The sequence below is a fragment of the Talpa occidentalis genome, unplaced genomic scaffold (genome assembly GCF_014898055.3).
Source record: "Talpa occidentalis isolate TD23 unplaced genomic scaffold, MPIMG_talOcc4v2.1 talOcc4.13, whole genome shotgun sequence".
Taxonomy (NCBI): domain Eukaryota; kingdom Metazoa; phylum Chordata; class Mammalia; order Eulipotyphla; family Talpidae; genus Talpa; species Talpa occidentalis.
Genome location: NW_023601322.1, coordinates 58,475,016 through 58,489,814, shown reverse-complemented (window position 1 = coordinate 58,489,814; position 14,799 = coordinate 58,475,016). Strand labels below are relative to the sequence as shown.

Sequence of the window (14,799 nt, the reverse complement as noted above, 5' to 3'; positions counted from 1 at the left end):
GTCCCAGAGGAGGACAGGGACTTGCCGCTGGCCCTGAGAACTGAGGACAGAGCAGGGACTAACTCCAAAAGTTCTGACCCAGGAGCAACCCCTTCCCGCTGTGCTTGGCTTACATTGAGCAGGTTGTTCCTGTGGGTCCTGGGGAGGCCTCTCCCTGTCCTGTGCATGGATGGGGCAGGGGTGGTGGGTAGTGTGTGAACTTGCAGCTTCCCTCCAGGACCTGCCAACAGAGGTGCCTGGGCATGAGGAGCCAGAACAGGGATTTTTCACTCCCCCATTTTTCAGCTTATATCCTTCTCTGCTATTTGTCTTTTCTAACCTTACATATGTGTTACTTTTGTTTCTTATTTTTGTGTCAGTGGTTTACCGAGGTAGAATATTCTTTTGTAGTTTTTGCATATTTTTCTTGTGTGTATTTTTTTCTCTCCTGTCTGTCTTTTAACCCATCTATCTGTCTGTCTAATCTATAACACTAATATGTCCATAGGCTCTTACTTAAAACCCACTGTAGCCAATGTGTTACTGGAAGTCAGCATATTTTGACTGTTAGAGCAGTAATAGGGTGCAGCATAATACACTTACCAACACCTGCTGCAGGGCCGGGGGAGCACCCCAGTAGCAAATATATTAACATACCTAGCAAAAACTGTGAAGATTTACACCAAGATTAATCAGTCAAATTTTGCTACTAGATGACAATGCTTATAAATGTGAGGAAGAAGGTGCTGTTTTTGGAATTTCTTTCAGCTTAGGTATTGCAAACTATGTATTGTGGATATACAGATGTTATTTTATAAAGAAAATCCAGAAAACTTAGAGGGGTAGCAATTCCTCAGCCCAGTTTCCAAGATTTTAATTTTGTGGTAGGTCTCAGGTGAGGTTGAGGAATCTCACAAATCCCCAGGTGATTCTGATATAGGGGGTCTGGTTGCATCCTGGAGAAACTCTGTCTCCCAGGACAGTGTAGGAATCCTATACCCATAACTTGGGTGGGCCTTGTGGCCTTTGGTTCCCCAGAACCTCCAAAGTTGTACCTCTCTTGTGCATGAGTAGGTGCTCAGGGCAGGGTTTGAGGGGCCGTCAACTCAGAGGTGGTTGAAAAGGACTGGTGTGGGTGATCACTCCGGGTGGGATGGGTGAGTCATCTGGAAAGCTTGGCAGTTCACCAAGCTTTGTCATCTGGAAAGCTTGGCAGTTCACCAAGCTTGGTATCTTTGTCACCAAGCCCCCTGGTCTTCTCTGTAAGAGACTGGATTCCAAAAAAGGAGATGCCAAGTGGCCTTGTGTAGAAGCCCACATCAGTGGGACCTGTGCCAGGTGGCAACGCCCCCCCTTGGTCTACTGAGCCACAATGGGAGCCTAGAAAATGCCACACTGAGTCAGGAAAGGAGTCCTGTGCTTGGGAGGTGGAAGGCTGTCCCCCTTCTGCGGCCACTCCCCTCCCAGGTCAGAGTGGAGCTGATCCCAGTCCTAGTTCATCCCCTCGAGACAGAGCTAGGCCCTCTCAGTTTAACTGGGAGTAGCCCACTGAGGTTGGAGAGACAACCCCTTCCTTTGCCTCTCAACTCCTATCACCCCCAAAGTCTGTACCTCTCAGGGCCCCCTGGTCTTCCTTGTAAGAGACTGGATTCCAAGAAAGGAGATGCTAAGTGCCTCGTGTAGAAGCCCACATGAGTGGGACCTGTTTGGCTGGGAGCCTGTGCTCTGCTTGCTTTCTGAAGTTCCCCCCCAGGGCCCTTGTCCTCCCTGCTGTGTTCCTTGGGTGCTCATGAGTCTAACCTGTGAGCCTCCCTCTCTGGGCTTTCTGCAGGTACATGGAGTTTTTCCCTATCCCCTCCAACACCACCTCTGATTTCTACTTTGAGAAAAGCGCCAACTACTTTGATTCAGAAATGGCACCCCGGCGGGCAGCTGCACTGCTGCCCAAGGCCAAGGTCCTGACCATTCTCATCAACCCCGCCGACCGGGCCTATTCCTGGTACCAGGTGAGCTGGGGTTGGGCTGGGGCCCTGGGTGGGGGCATAGGGCCCTGCCACTCAGCTGTTCACGTATTCATTAAGTGTTTCCTAAGCATCTGCTGTGGACAGCCTTAAGCTGGGTGCCCTGAATGCCATTGTGGGTCAGCATGGAGTCCTCCACACTGTTCCTAGCCTGGTGAGGAGACAGGCAGGAATCCACACCAAGCACTCCCAATACTCACCTGCCTCCTCACTTCTTCTAGGGGTCCTGCCTCTAATTCTCACATCAACAAGAGGCAGGGATTGGTTCCACTGTGATGAGACCTAGATTCCGCACACAGTGACCCAGGCCCATGCTAACTGGCCGTCTCCCTGGGGCCCTGGGTGGGGTGGGAATTCAGAGGGGGGCCTGTCACTCCCTTGCTCAGGTGAGGAGGTTGACTGCCACGGGAGAGGAGAGTCAGGGCCCTATGGTGGAAGAACTAGACTATCTTTTCATTCTGGTGCCCCGCCTTCACTTCTCTCAAGTGCCATTTCATTGATCTTACAGGAAAGCTTCGGCTCCAGCCTTTTGGGGGATTCTTCCCCTGCCCACCAGTCTTCCTGGGTTACCCGCCAGTGTGGGACTTGGGATCCCTGGCCTGGGATGGCTGGGGGCCTGACTGCTTACAGCAGCTCTGTGCCATCCCTGGATCCTGTTCATTCAATGTCCCTTTTCTCTTGGGGGCGCCATGCTGCCTCCTCAGGGCCAGTGGGAGGTAGGCTACATGCAGACCATCTTAGCTCCCGTTCCCAAGCCATAGTGCCCCTCTTCCTCTCGCTTGTTGTCTACCACTAATGTCATTCTTCTAGATTTTGTCTCTGGGAGAAGAAAGCCAGCAACACTTACAGATGCCTTTTCTCTTCCCTTGTGCCCCCACCTCCTGGCAGTGAGCGTGGACCAGTTATCTGCCTATATGGGGGGAGGCTGTCATGGTGGAGTCTGTCCCCCATCTATCCTGATGATACTGCCCCGCCTCTGCCCCCTCACTGGCGTCCACACAGTTCTTTAGAAGGCAGGGGGACCCTTCTCACAGGGTCAGAAAAAGAACAAACCAAGGCTCAGCAAATCCCGTGACCATTTCAAGTTCATGTGCAGGTTTTTTGAACCCATGTCTTTAATGTCTAGACCCTATTCTGAAGAAGGGAGAGTAATTCCCACCAGGAGGGACCAGGAAGGCACTGGAAGGGAGGAAGGACAGTCGCCTGTCCTGGTGGGGGTTGGGGTGTGTGGGGTGGGAGGCTGTTACGCACCACATGGTCCCAACCCCCAGCTGTGTGTGAGCCTTGGTGGGGGTGTGGAGGCTGCTGAGGGTTACCTCTGGTGGGCAGGTTTCTGCTCTCTGGACTTCGGGAATTCTACAGGTGCCAGTGCCCATGGAATTATTTTAGGTAATTTCACACCTGGAGTATTTATTTTTCTAGTTTTTTTTATATTTGTTTTTATTTATTTATACATACAAGAATTGGGGTGTAGGCTACAGGTGGGGGTGGGGGTGAGAGGATTCACCAGAGACAGAGCAGAGAGCAGAACAGGTGGATCTGCTGAAATGCACTGCTGAGGGGAGCAGCGGGCGAGACAGGAGAGGTCTGCTGCGCCATGTGGGTCACCTTCCTGGCCGGGGATCGAACTCATGCTGCAGTGGCTGGCGATCACTTGATAATGCTGAGACTTAACCCCTTGTGCCACTAGGGAAGCCCCCTACCTTTCTAGTTCTTTCCCAACCCTTCTCTTGGTCTGCTAGGGCTGCCATAACAAAATATCACCAAGTGAGTAGCTTAAACAACCGACATTTATTTCTCATAGTTCTGAAGGCTAGATGTCCAAGGTCAAGGTCAAGGTGCCTGCTGGTTTGGTTCCTGGTGGGAGCTCTCACCCTGGCTTTCAGAGCCTCTCTCACTGTGTCCGTGGTGGGCAGAGAGTGTGGCTTCTCTGGAGTCCCTTCTGTAAGGGAAGGGACCCCATAGTGAGGGCCCTACCTCATCTAAAACCTTATTACCTACCAAGTGCCACTCAAATGCTGTCACACTAGGGGCATCTAGGGCTTCAACGTAGGAATGTGAAAGGCGAGACAAACATTTAGTGTGTAACACCTGATTCTGTGAAGCAGAAATTCCCAGGTTGTTGTAAATGGCTTTCAAGACCCTTCTAACAGTGCTCGGTCTGTTTTCAGCAAAGGGAGTATAAGCTTGGGGTATAGGACCTGTGGCAGGTGTCTGTGTCTGGCGGTGTTTGAGAACATGCTTTATTTTTTGTTGTCTCTTTTTACGAATGTTTATCTTCTGTGTATATGACAGTGGATTTTTAGCTTTTCATTTATGGAGGCAATAGTAAGTTTTATTTTGAAATAAATTGTTCTGAGTAAGAAAGATGAGTCAGTGTCGCGAGAATTGTGTTGATATTGGCACATACAGGTAGTTAGTGGATGTAGCAGCAACCACAGAGATTGTAAGCAAATGACTGGCATTTGGAAACTGATTTTGTGTAATTCCTATCTCCCAACAATGGGGAAACTGGGAGTCAGGGGGACCAGTGACTTCCCTGAGACCACACAGCAATGAGAGACAGAGCCAGGGCTCAATCACAGGCTCTTGGTTCCTGCCCAGGGTCCATGACCACCTCCGTCCTAGAAAGTTCCCAGAAAGTCTCCTCCTTTGCACCCTCCTGGGACATGTTGACCCTCTGCTCCCTGCTCTGCCTGCAGCATCAGAGAGCCCACGATGACCCAGTGGCTCTGAAGTACACGTTCCATGAGGTGATCACAGCGGGGCCTGATGCATCTCCAAAGCTCCGTGCCCTGCAGAACCGCTGCCTGGTCCCTGGCTGTTACGCCGTCCACATCGAGCGCTGGCTCAGCGCCTTCCATGCCAACCAGGTAGCTGCCTGTCCTGGCTTGTGTGCTTAGAGAGAGCCCCAAAATTTCTTCCACCTGTCATAGGGCCAGAAATGCTGTCATCGGTGAGTTAGACCTTCGGGACCTTCCAAAGTTTCAGTCTTGTTCACCCTAGGTTAATATGTGAGAATTTCCTAGGTTCTTGTACCACCCCAGCAGGTTCTGTTGTCTCCAAGGAGACCCAGAGAACCCTGGGAAGGGAAAGAGCTTGGTTGGAAAGATAGGAAGGGCCAGATCACAGGGAACATCTAGGCAGGGAACATCTTGGAGGATTTAAGGAGAATGACGTTTGGGCCAGAAGTTTGGCAGAAAGCCTGAGAGGGATGTCCTGGAGATAGAGGGATGGGCAGGGTTTTGGTGGTCTCAACTCCAAGTGAGGCTGCACTGATCAGAGGCAGCTGCCACAGGGCAGAGAGATAATCTGAGGCTTGGGGGTTCCTACCATCCAGAGGGGAAGAAGAAAGCAGATGCCAGAGAATTTCAGGGTCCCCATTTTGTTACCAGTTCCACCTGCTGATGGGGCTGCTGGCCCAGAAGGTTGGGGTTGATTTGCCACTGGAGTGACCCCCTTCTCCCTTCCCTTTTTTGCCAGATTCTAGTCTTGGATGGCAAGCTGCTGCGAACAGAACCTGCCAAAGTGATGGACACAGTGCAAAAGTTCCTTGGGGTGACTAACACCATTGATTACCACAAAACCTTGGCGTGAGTGTTGCCTTGGTCTTTCAGTGGGGATTTTCTTTTTCTTTTTTTTTTTTTTTTTTTAAGATTTATTTATTTTTATACAAGAGCTGGGGTCCAGGCCAGAGGTGCAGTAGGGTGAGAGGATTCACCAGAGACAGAGTGGGGAGCAGAACAGACAGACTGACCAAAATACACTGCTGAGGGGAGCAGCAGGCGGGGCAGGAGAGGTCTGCTGCGCCATGTGGGCATCTCCCTGGCAGGCAGAGAATTGAACCTGCGCTGCAGCAGCTGTGGACAGCTTCACAGCGTGGCGCTCAACCCACTGCGCCACCGTGGAGGCCCTCAATGGGGATTTTCCTGATCATGCAGCTGGGCCCAAAGGCCCAAGGCTGGAATGATTATGAAAGAGACAGAGATTAATTAAGAGTCAGCAAATGTGAGAAAGTATGTGTGTCTCCAACGGCAGTTTAGTAGAAAAACAAATATTAATATGACTTGAGTCATGTAAAGGTATTAACTCAAGAGAAAAGGAGGCGATGAGTCTGTTTCACTCAGGTCAGTCCCACCCCTGGGTATTCCTTTCAGTCTGAGCTGAATATTTTCTGAATGTTTAATCTAAGTAAGGTAAACCAGCAATGAGTGGTCCTAATTCCCACAAACAAAAGTTTCTTACTCTTAGATTATGACTTTATATATAACCACAAAAGTGCCCTCTCAAGATGGGTAAGTGCCAGGTTGTATCGTAGGGGCTCAGGGCTGGGGAAAGGCTGCCATTCAAGGCACGTCACCCACTCAGCTGTGTGAGGGCGGTCTCAAGAGAGGGAGGAATAAAGTCACCTCAAATGGCCACCTTCTTGGAAAACCTTACAACAGGAATGTTCTCACTGTCTTGGAAACTGAAGATAGAAGAGGGAAGTCATTGTTTCTCACCTCTAGGCAGAAATGAGCTCAAAGTGTGGGTTATAGCCTCAGAGACTTCTGGGGGTGGGACCCAGATCTTTCTTTGTGACCTTGGACAAGTATCTTAATTCCTTCAAGCCTCACTTTTCTCAGCTGTAAGTTGGGGATAATTTAGACCTTGAGAGCTACTGCATTGAATGAAGGCATGCCTTGCAGCTCTGGCTCGGTGCCTGGCAAAGGCTGATGCTGAGTAATAGCTGCCACCACCACACCCTCGCGGTCACCACCTCCACCTGTGCCTGCCCTGTGCGTCCCATGCAGAAACCCCGTCTTCCTCAGCTGCTACACACATCTTTCCTGATGCCTTCATGCCCAGGAATCTCCTAATGGCTCCTCATATGGGACTGAATTCTGCATTCCAAATGCCTACCTCCCCCCCCCCGCCCCACGTCAGCTTCAGATCTTATTTCCCCCAAATGTCTTTAAAGGCCCAGCATGACTTTGAAAACTAAAGGCAGTCTTGCACTATCATGGTGAAATTTACTTCCCAAAATGAAACTCTGTGGTGACGGACATACTTAAGTGCAGCTGCAGGTACTGCGTTTTTTGAAAAATAAATAATTTATTAAAAAACAAAAGGACCTCCACCACGCTCCCCCCTGCCCGCACTCCAACCCCCTGGGTTCTTGGGTAAGAAAAATGGTGCTCACCCCTGAATTGGTAAATGCTCAGAAGAGGCTTCCCACCACAGTAGGAGGGACAAGTGCCCCCACTTGGGGTGGGTGGGAGAAGTGGGGGCTCAGGGACAAGAGCTGCCCCCTGCTGGGAAGAAGGGTGGGCGTGGTTAGTGGAATCTGGGGCAAATCACAGGCCTCACATACAGGTGGCACCAGAGTGGAGGGATGCACTTGGGAGTCTCCTGGGCTCTGCGGAAGTTGATGGGAAGGAATGTGCCAGGCCCAGCTCCCACCCACACACATTACCCCCCTCCACAGGTTCGATCCAAAGAAAGGATTTTGGTGCCAACTGCTTGAAGGAGGAAAAACCAAGTGTCTGGGCAAAAGCAAGGGTCGGAAGTACCCTGAGATGGACTTGGATGTAAGTGGCGTGTACTTGACCTAGGGTTGCTGGGTAGATGCAGGGATCCCTATACTGGGGGCATCTTGCTCTACCTCACCCTCCTCTCAGAGTGATAACGGCCTTGGCGTTTCTGGAACCTGTGGAAAGATGGGCCAGGAGACAGCAGGACAGAACTGATGCAGTCAGATGGGTATTTATCTCCTGCTGAGGGCTGAGCACTCCGGGGCTCTCAAGATGATGAGAGATGCTCTGTGCCTTCAGGGGGCTCCTAGTCTAGGAGGGGGTGGGCCCCTACAGTGGGGAGTAGCTGTGAGGCACCAAGTGCCAGAGCAGGGAGAGGTGTGTGCAGTGCCGAGGAGTTAGCATGGGGGGTGCTACTTGAAGCTGGAGTGAGGAGGGGTCTCTGGGGTGCATTTGGGCCCATGTGATGAAGAGAAGGTTCTTGTGGGCAAGAAGGTGCTGAGAACACGGGGTGACGGCACACACAGTGACTCTCAAGCTTTCCTTTCCCCGTTGGCTCCGGTTTTGATGAATTCTCTTTTCTCCCTCTCACAAGAATTTGGTGGTTCTCCTGCGTAGGAAACTTTTCTTTTGGAGGCTCTCACTTTGACAGAGGTAGTACTACTAACAGGTGTATGGGCTGATGCCAACAGGATGGTGGGTTTAAAGAGGAGGGTCTCTCCCAACCCAGCACATGACAATGTCAACTTTTTCTTCCCATTACAGTCCCGCACCTTCCTAAAGGACTATTACCGGGACCACAATGTTGAGCTTTCAAAGCTGCTGTACAAGATGGGCCAGACGCTGCCCACCTGGCTGCGGGAGGACCTCCAGAACACCAGGTAGCCATGGCTACCACAACCAGAGGAATGCTTGTGATGGCAGGGATGTCCCGTCGCACGCTGAGCCAGACTGACCTGCAGAGTGGGGAGCCGGGTCTGGGCTGGCCGAGCGCTTATGAGCAATACTCCCTAAGGCCCGGGCAGGGCCGGGAGAGGAGGCCAGGCAGGGCCACGAGCGCTTCCAGTCATCCAGTGTTGAGCCTGCGGCTAGTGGGACCCCCCAGAGGTCCGTTCCGTTCACAGCCTTTCATGGGCGGCCACTTCCTGTTGGTGGAAGGTCACTTCCTGGTAGGAGGACATCCGTGAGACTCTTCTGTCCCTCACTGTGCTCTGCCAACCTCACGCTCCCCTTCATCCCATTGTCCCCTGCCCTGGCAGGGTTTCCCTCAGTATTAGCTGCCATATTTTCCCTGTCCTCCAGACAACAAGGGAGTGAAGCCCGGCTGGGTCTTTTGCCAAACCAGGGAGTGAGACTGGACATTTCCCTGACTATTTCGAGTCGGACCCTTTGGAGGGGTCAGCTGGATGCCCAGGGACAGTCACCAGATTGGCCGAGAGGGTGGCCACCTCCCAAAAAGGTCAAACCTGAACACACACTCTGGCTCACACCTGCACACCTCACCTTCCTTTCTGGGGAAAGTGTCATTGGTTCCTACAGTATCCACCCCGTCCTGGGGTACTGCCATGTCATTTGGACCTAGAGACCCAGGCCTCCACCCTGCCCCCTTCTTCACCTTGGAATACGACGTGAGTGGTGTTTCCTGTGGTAAAAGACTTAGGCGGTTCAGGAGTCTGCCGGTATACACGTTCCAATGTACATACGTGTCCCCAGGACCCCGGCCGTGGCCCCCACGGCGCTGGGCAGAGCGGATGAGACTCCTTCCACTGCTGTGCCCCAGCTACCTGTGGCCAAGGGCTCCTGGAGACCCCCCTAACCTCCCCAATACTAAGAAGCTAAAGTATTTTAATATTTTTTTTTCTGGTGCCAGAGTTTATACCCTGGGTGCTGGGGTCGCACTGTGTTTTATATATATATATATGTGTGAGTGTGTATATCTGCATATATACACTTACATATATAACGTGTATATATATATATTATATTTTTTTGGTTGGGTTTGTTTTTAATTCAGTTGTACAAATGGTGGCAGCGCTGGAGCGGGAGGTGGAAAGGTGGGGAGGTGTCTCTCTGTGTGTCTCTGGAGGCCGTGTGGAGCGGCCCTCTGGAGACCTCCGTCCCTCTCCCAAGTGCCGTGGCTGTCCTGGGGCTGCCCCAGGTGAACAGAGGCGATGAGGCGCACAGGGCAGACTACTTTCTCCAGGAAATGAGGCTTCATGAAGCCCAGGGACCCTGGGGCAATTTTGGCCAAAGGAAACAGCCAGGCTGGGGTAGGACCGCGGGCCCACAGCTGGCCTGTCCCCCTCCCCTCACATGGTGCTAGGTTGGGAGCTGCCCGGGCACTGGGAGGCCTACCGAGACCCATACGGCTGCTCCAGGCTGCCCTGTAGACAGCAGGGTCTCGGGGCTATTTTCTGGTTGGGGTGTGCTCCTTCCCTCTTTTTAACAATGTGAAGTAGTAAGGCTGGGGTGCCTCTCCCCAGCCCCCTCCCATCGCCAGTTCAGGTTCGAACTGACACCCAGGGAATCCTGTCTGGAGAACCTTGTCTTGTTCAGAAGCTCTAGCATCTTGGGGCTGGAAGGGTCCTCTGACAGGTTTGGAAACAGGTCCAGAAAGAGGAGGTGGCTGCCTGGGCTGCCATCATGGAGCTGGTCGGGAGCAGGCCAAGAATTGAACCTGAGACTTCCAAGTCTGAGTCCAGTGCTCTTCTTCCAATGCCACACTGCCTCTGAGCCCGTCTTTGGGACCCCACCTGTGCCAGGTTCCTGCCCCTCCCTCGGTCACACCCTTGGTCATTCCAGGATATGGGGACAAACCACTCCTTGCTAGCCAGGGTGCCTTCGAGCCTTCTCAGCTCCAGATCTGCATTTACATCCCTGTCTTGCTCTTCTGCCTCAAAGGTCCTTTCCAAACTGCAGGGCCTGGATCTGTCTTAGTTCTGAACCAATTCCCTTTCCCACATTCTCCGCTGGGATGGAGAGGAAAGTTGGATGCTCAACGGGATCGGCTTCCTATGGTCTCACCGTCTGTGGGAGAAGGGGTCTTGTATGTAGTGCCTCCCAGCAGGGCTGTCAAGCCTAGGAACCCTGGGCGAGGTCAGCCCACAAGGAATGGGGCTCCCAGTGTCTGGGAGGGGGGTGCATGCCTCCTTGCACACTCGTGAAGACCTGCCTGCACTATGGAAACTGACTCCTGAGTGGGCAACCCCTGGTGCAGATACCAGGCCTCTGCCCACCTGTCAGCGAGGTGCCGGGCTGTGTGACCCATGAGGGCCCAGCACTCCTTGTTCTGAATTCTGCACTCTGGGCTGGATGCCTGGTGCAGGCAGCTCTCTGCCTCTGGCCCAAGGAAGGAGCAGGCAAGTTTTAAACCCTGGGGAAACAGAAGATACTGGGGACTTTCGTCCAGGCCTATCTGGGGGGCTGGGACTTCACCTGCCACACATCCTTAATGTGTCCTTAACGGCTTCTTCACCCCTTCCCACTACCCAGTCTCTGTTGGTCACCCACTGTTTGGACCTGCAGGTATTGGGAGGAAGAGAGAGAGATGCCCCCTTTGGGGCTCTCCGCGGTTGAGCACACAGGTGCCCTTCACAGGAGAAAACCAGGGGTCAGTGGGTGTGGCAGCGTCTTCAGAGGTCACCAATGCACTATAAGCGGTTGGCCAAAAACTTTTTATATATATATATATATTTATATATATGTACACAAACACAGGTACATATATCTTATCAGACTTGATTCTAAAATGTGCCAGCCCGTGTCTCCTGAGAGTTAAGGAGTTTTCTCCTACATAGTGGCCAAATGTCACACCCAAGTCGTTAATATCTACTATTCCATCTGTATTCAGATTTCGCACCCTCCAAATAACTCATAGCCTGGTTTTGGAATCAGGATCCAGTCAAGGTGCACAGGCTGCATTTTGTAACTCTTTTTAAAAATCTCCTTGGATGCTGAAGATTCCTCTTCTGCTCACTTTGATTTTTAAAAAATAAATCAGCATTACTATTTATATTGAGTAAAAACAATGTACACCAGAACGCAAGAACTGTTTGCCAGTTGTGCTGAGATGGAGTCTGCTCAGTTTCCTCGTGGTGTGAGAGGGAGCTAGCGGGCCGCCTGCTGGAGACCTCGCCCTCCGGGTTGTGTCTGTCCTCGCTGTGTCATAGAACATGGCCCTTTGTCACGGGGAATTGAGGCTATGTGGGTTTTTTACCTTTTGTGCTGACTCGACAACTGCAGTGCAGCCTGAGACTCCTCCACTGTCATGGATACCAAGTGCCAAGCCAGGGAGGGGTGGGGCCCGAGCCCAGGAGCTTGGGGATGGGGGAGGCCAGGAGGCAGCGCAGCTGGGAGGAAGGGGCTCTAGAGGAGGAGGTGGGCCTGAGGCTGCCCCAGCTGTGCGGGGCTGTGGGGTGAGGGGACCGCTTAGAAGACCCTGCTGCCCCTCATGCCTGGCCGTGGAATGCAGGCTGCTCTGTGGGCGGTTTCCCTTCCGAAGGCCCAGGGGCTGTGTTTTTGGGAGCAGAGCTAGGCCCCTGGGATGCCTCCCCATGGAAGGGCCTCTTTGGGGAGCTGACTCCCCCACTGTGATGTGAGAAGAGCACTAGGCTGGCGGTCAGAGCCCTGAGGTTTCTTACCATGGGGTGCATTTGGATCTGCGGGACAGGTATCCCCCTGGGCTCAATTTCCCGTTTAGGGAAGGAGCAGCTGGGGCCGCAGCAGGGTTTTAAACAAAGTTAGAGAAGGAAGGAAGCTCCTCTGGTGGCAGTGAGACAGAGGGCCAGACAGCCCCTGGCCCTGAGGCGGGCCCAGATTGCCCTGGGCTTGCCCTCGCCAGCTCGGGTGGCGGGAGACTGCTCAGCTCCCAGCAGGGAGGGCATGTGCTTTGCAGGACGGTCAGCGTCAAGGGCCTGGGGAGACCCTGGCTGTGTTTTCTCCCAATACCTTCATCACACCCTCTCTCCTTTCTTTCTCTGACCTTAAGGACGAGGGGGGAGAGGGCTTTCTATGATTGCTAGCTTCTGTTATCACAAGAGGGCTCCTTTTGTAATTTGTGCATGAAATTCATGTCATTTCCTGGGGAGAGGAGAGGGCTGACCGGAGAGGGTGGGGGGCACATTAGGGGAGCAGGCAGAGGTTTCCTGCCCTTGTGGGGGTGGGGACGGGGGGAGAGAGGGTGCTACCCAGCTCACCTGATCAGGGCTCTCGAACAGCCGTTTTGGGTTGTGTCAGAAGTGGGAACCTTCCTCCAATAATGTACAATCTTGAACTAACTGCTAATAAAGTGGGGTTCTGTTTGTACGCCTTGGTCATGTCTGTCTTTCATACCTTTTTGCAAAGCCTGCAGGGGAGGATGGAGAGGGGACGTCCGTGTGCACATCAGTCTGACCACCCCCTGCCCATGCACATGCACCACACCCCTGCTCCCCACACCACCCCATAAAACACACAGACACCATACACACACTACCACATACAAACCCTACTTTCATAGTACACACCACACTCACGCATACCACACACAAGCATCGTATGCACCATACATATCAACATGCACATGCACACAGTGTCTTGGTTAAGGCACAGGCCCTGTCCATGGTTTATAAGCTGAAGCTTTTCTGAATAGCAAGGACTTCACCCTTGAGAGAGCCTTAATGGGGCTCAGATGGCTGGCTCAGCACCATGGGTGGCAGGGAAAGCCTGGGGTTGAGTCCTGCACAGAGGGGGAGTCGGTCTACAGCCAGTTTTGTCACAAAATGTCTAGTGACTAGTCATTTTCACATTTGTTCCTGTTTCCCTCCTCTTTGCAGGCTGTGGAGGGAGTTGGGCTCAGCAACGCCTCCTGGGAAACTTGCTGAGATTCCCAGGCCACACATCTGGGGGGTCTCTGGCAGGTGTGAGGTGGCCCAGGGTCTGCCTTCTAACAACCCCTTGAACTGGCCAGGCTCCCCTCTGGCCACCTGGTTCTGATCCACAGTTCCCATGAGTTCTAATTTTTTTTTTTGTTAAGATTAATTTATTTATTCATACAAGCACTGGGTACAGTCAGAAGCGTGGGAGGGTGAGAGAATTCACGAGAGCCAGAGCGGGGAACAGAACAGACAGACTGGCGAAGTACACTGCTGAGGGGAGCAGAGGGAGGCAGGAGAGGTCTCCAGTGGCCAGGGATGGAACCAGCGCTGCAGAGGCTGTGGGCAGCTTCGCAACCCAGCGCTCAACCGCTGCGCCACTGGGGAGGCCCGGGTTCTAATTCTTGAGAGCCCTGCTGTCTGAAGAACTAAAACTTGGGGCAAAATCAGTGACACTAGTCTGCCCAGGATAGTTGGGGGCTGAATGGGAGCTTTGCAGGGAGTGGAGGCCATGGCTGCTGTAGGCAGCACAGGTGTCTGACCTGCTCTTTCCAACCCCCTGCGAAACTTTACAAAGTAAACTTTTCTGGGTGCCCCAAAACCAATCAATCAGAACCTCGAGAAGGGGATGACACGGGTGCTGGGGACACAGCTGGGGTCACATCCAGATACCACCCCAGTAGCATAGCACAGCACGTGCAGGGACCTGGGTTTGTCAGGGGGGAGCCTGGTGGAGGGCTCCTGTGGCATCCCCAAGAATGTGGCTGGAAGCTGTGTCCAAGGGGCAGGTCCAGAAGGTATCATCCAGAAAGGATTCTTGTGCCAAATGAGTTCTGGCTAAAGAGAGGTTTGTGCATTTTACAACCCAGGAAATGTATGTTTAAAGAGGAACTTCACTGAATACCGGGCAAAGGCAGAGGTGCTCTGGTTGGAGTGGGGTGAGGGTCTGGAATGTCACCAGCTCAATGCCTCCCCAACCCCACCCAATTTCGTAACCCTAAGCTTCCTTGAAACACCAAGAAAAACTGCCCGGCTCTTGGACAAGTCCTAGGAGCCCTGAACCTCAATTGGCAAGTTGAACCCTCCTCACCCCTGCAGTGAGGCATCCCCTGGGGGAGTCTGGCACCCCAGGAGCTGCCCTGTCCAGGCTCTTGCATGTGGGCAGTTCCCTACAAGAAGTCCTGAATTGTGTGTGTTGTGGCAATGGTGGGGGTGGGGGCGTGTTTACTAACAGCAGTACTCTGGGCCCAGCCCGATGTCCATCCGGAAGCCACCTGCTGCAACACAGTCATGCACTTGAAAAGAGTAAGCCCAACCGCCAGGTCCTGCCAGGGAAATTTTTACAAGTCTGACCTGTACTGTGTGACCATTTGTGGAAAGAGAACATTTTTCCTGGAACTGGTTATAGCTTTTCCACCAAACAGAAGAGGGAGG

At 52.8% G+C, this 14,799-nt stretch overlaps 1 protein-coding gene across 7 annotated transcripts in view; it reads left to right on the top strand.

Moving 5' to 3' along the window:
- NDST1 (N-deacetylase and N-sulfotransferase 1) overlaps window positions 1-12,621 on the top strand; it is a 56,496-nt gene extending 43,875 nt beyond the window's left edge. For all 7 annotated transcript variants that reach the window (XM_037508938.2, XM_037508931.2, XM_037508934.2 and 4 more), the window contains 5 exons: window positions 1,811-1,985; window positions 4,703-4,873; window positions 5,484-5,593; window positions 7,468-7,570; window positions 8,279-12,621. In XM_037508938.2, coding sequence (XP_037364835.1) covers window positions 1,811-1,985; window positions 4,703-4,873; window positions 5,484-5,593; window positions 7,468-7,570; window positions 8,279-8,398 — 679 coding nt within the window. In that variant the 3' untranslated portion in view covers window positions 8,399-12,621. The remainder of the gene's footprint in view (window positions 1-1,810; window positions 1,986-4,702; window positions 4,874-5,483; window positions 5,594-7,467; window positions 7,571-8,278) is intronic.
- The last annotated feature ends 2,178 nt before the right edge of the window (window positions 12,622-14,799 follow it).